This window comes from Halichoeres trimaculatus, unplaced genomic scaffold (genome assembly GCF_033239565.1).
Source record: "Halichoeres trimaculatus isolate MK-OKI-2021-1 unplaced genomic scaffold, fHalTri1.1 fHalTri1_scaffold_20, whole genome shotgun sequence".
Classification (NCBI taxonomy): domain Eukaryota; kingdom Metazoa; phylum Chordata; class Actinopteri; order Labriformes; family Labridae; genus Halichoeres; species Halichoeres trimaculatus.
Genome location: NW_027437198.1, coordinates 5,247,535 through 5,257,536, shown reverse-complemented (window position 1 = coordinate 5,257,536; position 10,002 = coordinate 5,247,535). Strand labels below are relative to the sequence as shown.

The 10,002-nt window shown below is 39.5% G+C and overlaps 2 protein-coding genes across 2 annotated transcripts; one reads left to right on the top strand and one right to left on the bottom strand.

Moving 5' to 3' along the window:
- Positions 1–438: 438 nt before the first annotated feature.
- Positions 439–8,524, bottom strand: LOC141809087 (hydroxyacylglutathione hydrolase, mitochondrial-like). The gene is made up of 9 exons (XM_074695908.1): positions 8,361–8,524; positions 6,289–6,473; positions 5,725–5,789; positions 2,206–2,323; positions 2,018–2,126; positions 1,775–1,878; positions 1,583–1,684; positions 1,415–1,494; positions 439–1,324 (listed from the first exon to the last, which is right to left on the bottom strand). The coding sequence occupies exons 1-9, from the start codon at positions 8,425–8,427 to the stop codon at positions 1,225–1,227; spliced, it is 930 nt and encodes a 309-aa protein (XP_074552009.1). The 5' UTR covers positions 8,428–8,524; the 3' UTR covers positions 439–1,224.
- A 225-nt stretch (positions 8,525–8,749) lies between these two features.
- Positions 8,750–9,782, top strand: fahd1 (fumarylacetoacetate hydrolase domain containing 1). Its single transcript, XM_074695910.1, has one exon. It carries the CDS (start codon positions 8,837–8,839, stop codon positions 9,497–9,499), a length of 663 nt encoding a protein of 220 aa, XP_074552011.1. The 5' UTR covers positions 8,750–8,836; the 3' UTR covers positions 9,500–9,782.
- The last annotated feature ends 220 nt before the right edge of the window (positions 9,783–10,002 follow it).

Genomic DNA, 10,002 nt, shown 5'->3' with positions numbered 1-10,002 from the left:
CCACCACATATGTATTTATTCAAATAAGAATTTATTTTTTTTAATAAGTTTTTCATACTGAGCCTTGTTTTATCTGTAGCTGCTTGATTTCTCACTTTATTTATGGATGCCTTTATAATTACGTAACCCTCAGATTTTTGTTATGTTCTTTTTTTTACTTTTCCTTTGTTTTGTTTTGTTATGCTATGGAACAGAAAGTACCTTGTTTTTATTATCATCAATGAGAGTTTGTATATTGTGGAATGTTCGAAATAAAAAAAATAAAAAGTATATATTTTTTTACTTTTATAATAAAACAATTTTATGACAGTGTGAGTTTCTAGAGTTTGCCGTTTATATGTGGTAATTAGATTTGTAGGAATAATCATTTGATTTTAAAAACAGAATAATTAATAATATTCTGAATATAATAGGAACAACACTTGGGACCATTGTCACTAGTGCCTTTACTTTTTGTGCATATACTCCGTTATAAGTACATGACTTTTATTTTTACTCACTTAAAATACATGCTTGTTGCTTCTTCAAAGGCAGGATCATGCAGATGATTCAAAAGGTTGGGCTTTACGTGAAAAAAACATTTAAAGTGGCTCACATTTAATGCTTACACACTGGTAGGTACATATTGCTTTATGCACAGAGTGCTTTTTGAAAGAACGGTGAAATCAAATCATTTCCATTAAAGTTAACATTACAAAAACTGTCCAAAGTGATGGCTTTCATGCATACATTAAAAGATTTCACAAGTGAAAACAGAGATTCAAACCTTTAAAGAAATTACTTTATCAATTTACAGGAATTTTACACACATTCAGACATTCTTTTACCATCGGCTCCCTGACGATTTTTTTTGTAACCTGAACGCTTCTTGAAAATTTTTGTCAATATATTACAACATGAAACTAAACAGACTTTAAAACTCCTATTTACATAAACACAAACACATTTCCCAGTTGAAGCGTCCAAACAATGGCCAAATATTCCTTCAGACGATCACAACAACACTGTTTAGACAAACAGATGAAATTGAAATCATGGCAAAAGAGCTAATAGCTGTATCAAAGCTGGTTATGATAATTAAATATGCTTAACTGAGATTGGTTGAAATGGATCTATTCAAGTGGTTTTGAAGATGAATTGCTGTTGTTTTCTAAGGTTTACTTTATTCCAATTGCAGTATCGTAAGCAGATTTTAAGAAGGAGTTAGAACAAGTGGACTAGACATCACTCCTTGGGCACACGGAAGCCGTCTTTTTCTTTCCGGAGACTTCTCATGGTCTCATTGGGGTCTGTCTGCTTCACATGGTCCTGCACAGACTTCTCTCTGAAACAAACATAAACACATGTGTGCTTAGATTTGAAGTGAACATGAACCAAAGTTGCCTAAATGCAACATTTGTCTAACTCTACATACTTTACTCTCATAAAGGGGTTGAACGTGAATTCATCTGCCAAAGTGGATGGGATGGTGGGCTCTCCATTGCTGCACTTCTCCTGGAAAATACAAACACAAAAGATATTATCCAGACAGGACAAGATATTTAATCAGCTGATTAAGGAAAATTACTGGCCGGTCAGATACCTTTGCCCATGCTAGCTTCTCCTGAATGACCTCGTTGTCTGGTTCCACGTGACGAGCAAACTTCAGATTGCTGACTGTGTACTCATGACCACAATAAACTCGCTAAAACAATAAGACATAGATGCCTGTCGGTCTTTTAAACTCTTAATTTATACACTTCAATGACAAATGGAGTTGAATCGAGATAACTACCGTTTCAGGCGGTAGGCGGCCCAGAATTTCTATCAAGGCTCTGTACATCTGCTCTGCGGTACCCTCGAAGAATTTACCACAGCCGGCCACAAACAGTGTGTCTCCTGCATAAAAAATCAGTCATTAGGGCTACACATTGATAACAAGTATTTAGGACTTGTTGATCTAGATAAACAGATCCAGAGAGCTTAAAAGCCTCCAGTGTACGTGCTTGCTAAGTGATACTTTCCCAATGAGACATACCTGTGAAAACAGCCGGTGGCTCGGTGCTCTTTTCTTTGGTCACATAATAGCAGATGTGACCAGTTGTGTGACATGGTGTGAAAAGACATTTGACATTAAGTGATCCAATCTGAAAAAGGATGACATCAGTGAGTCAGTTACTGACGGGCAACAGTTGGTTTAAGAAGATGAAAGCTGCTAAATCTAACCTTGAAGTTATTGGAATGAGAAACTTTCTTTGTAAGAGCAGGAACTCTATCATCTCCTCCGTAAACCCGCAGTCCTGGCATTAGCTTCACCATCTTCTCATTTCCACCAGCATGATCCCTGTAACGAGGAGAAGATTAGTGTATGATCAATACCTTTAAAGGGGACATATCATGCTTGTTTCTCCTTTTCACTATGCCAGACTAGGATGCCTGTAAAGCATTTCTGCCCTCAGTACAAGTCATTTAGTTCCTTCATTGCCCCACAATAGCGTTCTTAATATCCTCATTTTAGGCCATTCTGAAGATCTCGTTGAAACGCTCCGTTTGGAGAATGACCTCCAGTAACCTCGCAACATCACAGCCCTTTGTGCTCTGATTGGTCAGTTCTATCAGAGGGGCGGAGGGGGTAGAGCCGGGGGGGGGGGGGGGGGGGGGGGGGGTTGCAGCATGGCAGTATTTACAAAATCACTATAATGGATGGGGCAGACTGAGCGAGTTTGCTGTTTGCCAAAACTTAACCGTAAGGCATTGATAGCACTAATAAAATGGCAGAGTGTAGGATACATCCTTTTGTATTGGACCCCGAGTCAGACCCGGACGGTTCTGCAGCTCAGGAGGAAGAAAATCCACCTGGACACAGATCATCTCAGAACGCTTCAGTGTGGTGAGTCAAAGCGGTACTGTAACATGTATAGTTTATACGTGGAAATATAGGCAGACTTCACCAATAAACTATTTCTATAACAGGGATCCATCCTGCTCCTTCACTTTTCTCTGTTTTATCCATCATGCTGAAACTGTAGTCTAAAGATCGCCTCTACCGTCAGTTCGTCACTATGTTATTACCGCAGCATTATTGTGGTCCAGGTTCACAGTGTATGTCAGACCAAGCATGCAAATATCACAGTCTCACAAGTATTACGACGTCTGCTAAAACTACAGTGTTTTAACTACTAATTCACCATGTTCTGTCAACTCAAGCCCCTGGATCAATGATGACATTCGTTCAAAGAGACGTAAATGGCGGAGTGTTGAACGCCTATGGAAGTCCTCTAAGCTCCAAGTCCATCGTGTTCGTTTTAAAGAACTTTTAACAGAGTACAATTCCATGGTCAAAGCCGCTCGTGCAGCTTATTTCTCTGATCTTATCTCCTCCAATAAGAGAAATCCTAAAATTATCTTTGATACTATAAACAATCTTTTGACTCCTCAGACCTCTGTTGTATCTGCCTCCTCAGTCTCAGACTGTAACAATTTTTTATCATTTTTTGTTGAAAAAGTGGCCAGTGTCAGAGCCAGTATCATCCCCTCTTCTGACCCTCCCCCAGTCTGTCCCAAACGTCAGCCTATACTGGACAGTTTTGCACCTATCTCCTTACAGGATCTAACTGAGCTCATCAGCAAAACTAAATCCTCTTCCAGCCCGTTAGACGTTTTACCCACATCGCTATTGAAAAAAGTAGCTACCTCCATTGGTCCTCCCCTGCTTCATATTATCAATACTTCCCTTGTGTCTGGCTGCTTTCCCTCCTATTTTAAACAAGCAGTTGTCCAGCCTCTTCTAAAAAAAAACGAACCTGGATCCTTCAGTAATGAGCAACTTCAGGCCTATCTCCAAGTTGCCTTTCTTATCGAAGATCCTTGAAAAGGTGGTTGCCAACCAACTAGTCCCTGTGTTACATAGACATAACATCCTTGACAAATTTCAATCAGGTTATCGGCAGATGCACTCCACAGAAACTGCACTTCTTAGAGTGTCCAATGACATCATGATGGCCTCCGACACTGGCAAGTCCACTATTGTAATTCTGCTTGACCTTAGTGCAGCGTTTGATACTGTTGACCATCAAATCTTGCTAAATAGGCTCCGTGACCATGTAGGTATTTCCGGCAACGCTCTTAACTGGTTTGTCTCCTACCTCAGTGGTAGAAATTTCTCTGTTGCTGCTGGTCCTTATACCTCTGATTCAGTCCCTTTGTCATGTGGTGTGCCTCAAGGATCAGTATTGGGCCCAATTCTGTTTTCTTTGTATATGCTCCCTCTCAGCACTATTATCAATAGGTTTAATAGCATTTCTTATCACATGTATGCAGACGATGTTCAGTTGTATTATTCTTTTAATCCAGACAGTAATGACAACCTTAACATACTGCATGACTGTCTGTTCGCAATCAATGACTGGTTAAGCAATAATTTCCTTCAACTTAATGCTTCCAAAACTGAGGTCTTGATTGTCGCTCCTGAAGGTACTGCCGGTAAGATTGCAAAGCGTATTGGTTCTTTGGAATCTAATGTCTGCTCTAACCTGAAAAATCTTGGTGTTATTTTTGACCAGGCCATGCTCTTTGATAAACACATTCTGGCCTTGACCCGCACATGTTTTTTTCCATCTGAGGAATATCTCAAAACTGAGATCCATTGTTTCTTATACAGAACTAGAAATGATAATTCATGCCTTTGTGTCATCACGCCTGGACTATTGTAACGCTCTCTTTCTGTGCATGAACAAATCTTCTATTGATCGTCTCCAGATTATTCAGAATGCTGCTGCAAGGCTTCTGACAAAAAAATCAAAAAATTGTCACATTACCCCTGTACTGGCATCCCTACACTGGCTTCCAGTAAGATTCAGGATCCAGTTTAAGGTGCTGGTTTTAACTTTTAGAGCTCTACGGGGTCAGGCTCCTGAGTATTTGTGTGAGCTGCTTCAGGTGTATGTTCCTGGCAGGTCACTCAGGTCTGCAGGTCACAAACTTTTAATAGTTCCCCATACTAGTTTTAAGACCCGGGGAGACCGAGCCTTTGAGTCTGTTGCACCTAGATGGTGGAACGCTCCCCCCAGACCCTGCTACATCCATTGCTAATTTCAAAAAGCAACTTAGAACCCACCTGTTCAGGCAAGCGTTCCTTGACCATGTTGAATAATTTGCTGATCATGATCTTTTATGAATCTGTGTTTTTCTCTGTGGTTTTCTATTTGTTGTTTGTGGAAACGACTGATGTTTTAATTCTGTGAAGCACTTTGTGAGTTTTCTCTGTGAAAGGTGCTATATAAATAAACATTATTATTATTATATTATGTAAAGCCAAGCTGCTCAGCAGAGCAGAGTCCCTGCATCCAGCACTCAGTCAAGTTTGCCAAAGCTAGTAGGGAGCTTTATTTATACTCGGCTCTTGGTGGGTGTATCCCTCGGTGGCGGTTGTGTGACTAACTGACATCACAGAGGAGGAGCTGCTTTATCAGATTACTCCAATAAAAAGAAAGGATCCTCGTGTCATCACAATGGTCGAAATCTCGCGGCCAACTGGCAATGACCTATTTTCAGAGGCATCAAATCTCGTTCTAGGATATCAGAAAAAATACAATATCTCATTTTTTGAAAATTCAGGGGGTGTAAGGTCTTGTTTTCAAATGTATTATATTATATGTAAGTATTAAATCAGGGATCAGCATGATATGTCCCCTTTAATATTTAACATTTCAATCAAACCAGATGGTGAACTAGCTTGTAGCTTACCAGTGGTGATGAGTAGTCAAGACTGTTGTGAGTTTAACACCATGTTTCCTGACAGCTTCAATAACCTGTTTGAAGACAGAGAGGGACCAGTGGTCAATAAAAAAAATAACTATCATCATCGCTTAAAGGGATAATTCACTTCATTAATCAGGCAAAAGTGCAGAATATGCCCCATTTTGGCTCTGTCCAAATGCATTCTCTGTCCTTTCTGTTCTGACTGAAGATGTTAAAGAGCAAAAGAAAACTGTATAATTTTCATGTATAGACACATTACACAGAGCAATACATATAACCTGTGGTCAGGTGTTTACAAATACAATTTTATTATTTACATTTCCAGAAAGAAAAAGAAAAATCTTAATTCTGATATTATACCTTGAAAAGATTAAAACCTATCCAAGAAAAAGAATCACAATAATGATAACTTAAAAAAATAAATTAAACAGATTCTTTAATTTATAACAGCATCAAGGAAAGAGGAAATATTTTTTTAAAAAGTGTCCATCCATTTTGTACACTGAAAAATATGAGGATTGATTGAAAGTTAAATCATAATTTGCACACCTTTACAGGTTCCACGGGGTCGACAATAGCTGCCTCTTTGGAGTCCACATCAATCAGAAGGTACATGTAGTTGTCAGAGAGTGCTGGGAGAAGTTCGACCTTCATATTTGCTTGTTCTACCAGCAAAGATTTCCTCACTGCGCTGTGAAGGAGAGCCGCTGCTTGGGCCTTGACTTCAATGGGTGCTACAAGACAGGAGTCAATGTTTGACAGAGAGAAATGTCAGACAGGGTTATAAGGGGACAGGCTTTGTTTATCAGTGAAGAAATGCCTTTGCTCTTGTGATAACTCTGGTCGAACAGTAGTAACCATTCCCATTAATCAATGCAGTTTTATTGGTAAAGCACACACTGATAACAAATGTTTATCTGATAAGACTTTACAGAAAAACCAAACTGGTTGTGAACAGTGGGGCTGAAAGAACTTCCTTTTACAGCAAAACCAGACACTTAGTCATCTGCAGTAGGCCCCATTTTACCATTGACAACTATGAATTAATCTTTATCTTGTGCAACCAGCACCAGGAAGTTTGAGGTATTTTTCAGCAAGTTAAGAAGAGATAGGTGTGTTTGGGAGGAAAAACTGGTTGTTGCAGCCAAAAGGGAGGAATAAGGACATATACCTAATGAGGACAGGGGCGTAGCTACAATTAGGCAAACACAGGCAGTTGCTTGGGGCCCCAAGATTCCCAGGGGCTCCCAAAGCATCTCTTAAAAACTGATTTATGAAGTTCTCTTCAATTGAAAGCATTTCTTTTTTCTAAATCTTACTTCACATGCTTCAAAATACATCAAAAGGCTTAATCTTTAATGTTGGTTTTGGGTACTCTCCCCCCCTTCTTATTCAATGGGCTATTCCATGTTACAACACATCTGAAAATTTGATTCAGGAAGAAAGTGGTAAAAAACACTTTTTTCCCCATTTTTTTCTTATTTTTAACCAAGTCGGAAATAAAAACAATGCTGCTCTGAGATCTGAGATAAATATATAAGACTTTATCTAGCCCAGGAAACAGGATAATTTTCTCAAAATCAAACTTTTTGTGTTGATGATAAACATTTTTGTACAAAATCTCTTTTTTGGATACATAACTCACTGGACAGGGGGTCAAATAAAAATACATTAACTTTAAAATAATAGTACCAAAAAGTATGGTAACTGTAAATATCACCTCTTTCAGTAGATTTTTTTCCAGTTTTATGTTGTGCTTGATATTTACATATTTTTTCTTTTCTAAATATGTTTTTTTCAATATTTACCTATTGTAATGTTTTTCACTTCATACTTTCTTGTTTGTTGCTGTTACTCTGTAAATTCCCCACTGTGGGACAAATAAGCTGTCAATTGACCATAAAATATTTCACTAAAGTACAGAACTTGAGGAAATGCATTTAGTTGCGTTAAGTTACCATGTACAAGATTAGCACTGTCTCATGCCTTGATTTTGGGAAAGAGACAGTGGACCCAGGGAAGGCCAGTCTAGCTCTGAGGAAGATGAGTTACAAGGACATGAAGGGCCCCATTAACTGGGTTTGCCTTGGGCTCCCAAACCACTAAATACGCCCTTGAATGAGGATGTAGAAATGTGGCAGCAAAACTGCAACAAAACTTTAGCTAAACATCGTGTAAGAGCGTTTACAGAAACACGTGTTAGTACAGTGATAATGACACGTATTATTATCTTTGATTACAAATACGTTTTTATAAAGGATATTGAACATATTGTATTAATTAAACAATGAATAAGGTTGACAAATTACTGAACATGTACTGTCAGATACCTGCATGCTAATACGACTCGTACATAAAATAAACAATGTTAGCTTCAATGCTAACTTAAAAGATAACTCATAACTGACACTTAGCTGCTACAGCAGTGATGTTTCTAGAATGTCATGGAGGAGATTATGTAAGAAGGTGCAGACGCTCCTCACATTTAACTGTGTGTATGACAGCTCTGCTCCCAAGACTCCAGCACAAGAAAATAAAATGTCCCGTTTACATCTTCGCTCGGCTTTACTAGCAAAGGTGTCAGTTTGATGTTTGCGTGCTAAAGAACTGTGTGCACGTACCGTATTTGAAGGCTGTAGCAGCTCCAAGTAGAGTGCAGGCACTCCCCACTAGTGACTTGAATAACATAACAACAGCAGCCTTATCATCACATTCGTGGGTATAAACCAGAAAAGTTTGGTTGTGTTACAGTTCCGCCTCCGCCCCCTCTTCACCTTTCACCTCCAAGACACGACCAATCAAATGCGGAGGATCAGATCAATCTAAATCATCTAAACATACAATTTTATCTGCCTTCTAGAACATAATAAATACTAAAACACAGTATGAACTACTAATTGAGTGTTGTTTTACGTTTTAACTGTGCAAATATCTAACGCAGGTCGATTTAGAAGCATGAATTTAAAAGTTTCGCCCTCCGTTTGTCCCATCCAGCTTGCCGTAGGTTAATGTTTAGACTTCGTTGACGGTCGGTCAAAGTTTGCTTCAGCTGCAGCCGACCGCTTCAGAGCGGCTGGAACTCCCCCATTTCTGCACAATGTCAACGCGAAACATCTCACGATTTTGGGAATGGGGAAGAAAGATAATCTGCGTTGGTAGAAACTACGCCGACCACGCAAAAGAGTTGAAAAACGCCATTCCAACGGAGCCTGTTCTGTTTTTGAAGCCACCTTCAGCCTATGTCAGAGAGGGCTCCCCAATCCTGGTGCCCCTGTACTCCAGCAACCTGCACCATGAAGTGGAGCTGGGAGTAGTCATTGGGAAAGGGGGCACAGCCATCCCTCAGTCTGCAGCCATGGAGCATGTTGCGGGCTACGCTTTGTGCTTGGATATGACAGCCCGGGACGTCCAGGATGAGTGCAAGTCAAAGGGTCTGCCCTGGACCCTGGCTAAAGCTTTCAACACCTCTTGTCCTGTCAGTGAGTTCATCCCTAAGGAGCGTATTCCTGATCCTGGGAGTGTCAAGCTGTGGCTGAAAGTCAACGATCAACTCAAACAGAGCGGCTGCACCTCTCAGATGATTTTCTCCATCCCGTATCTCATCAGCTACATCAGCGACTTTATCACCTTAGAGGAAGGGGATCTCATTCTGACTGGGACCCCTAAAGGAGTCTCTGCCGTGCAGGAGCACGATGAGCTGCAGGCTGGGATCGAGGACGTCGTCACCATGAGCTTCAAAGTGGACAAACAGGATCATTAGTAAAATAAAACAGACTGGAAATATGAAAGATAAATCCACACAGACTCAGAATCACTACTGTAAAGCCTGATCTTTGCTACCAAATGTTTTTAATATATGAGTGGACCAGCAGGTGTCAGTGCTGTGCTGTAGGGACCATTTTCCACATGCATTTTAGTCTGACCTGCACTCCTGCACAGTAAATAATAAGTTTGCAATGAAGTGTTGGGTTGCATTGATTGATCTCAGTAGTGTGAATGTACTCTGGATCTGTCAAACACATGGATAAAAAAATTATTTAATCACCCACCGCTCCTGTCTCTTGTTTTAAAAGTTATGAAAAGTGGATCCAAAAATTGACTCAATTATAAGAAAATTAATTATTAATATAAATATATATTTATTAATATAAATTAATATAAGAAAAATAATAATACTAATAGGTGTGAAGAAATTAAGCAGAAATCTGAGAGGGCGGGGCTATTATGATAACAAGTCCACAGGTTATTAGGTGCCTATGTGTT

Excerpts from the sequence above, each read along its gene's own strand:
- LOC141809087 (XM_074695908.1), bottom strand. The coding sequence starts at position 8,427 with ATGTTATTCAAGTCACTAGTGGGGAGTGCCTGCACTCTACTTGGAGCT. Across the intron at positions 6,474-8,360 it reads TGCTACAGCCTTCAAATACG|CACCCATTGAAGTCAAGGCC; the intron begins GTACGTGCACAC and ends CCTGTCTTGTAG. Across the intron at positions 1,325-1,414 it reads AACCCCTTTATGAGAGTAAA|AGAGAAGTCTGTGCAGGACC; the intron begins GTATGTAGAGTT and ends TGTTTGTTTCAG.
- fahd1 (XM_074695910.1), top strand. The coding sequence starts at position 8,837 with ATGTCAACGCGAAACATCTCACGATTTTGGGAATGGGGAAGAAAGATA.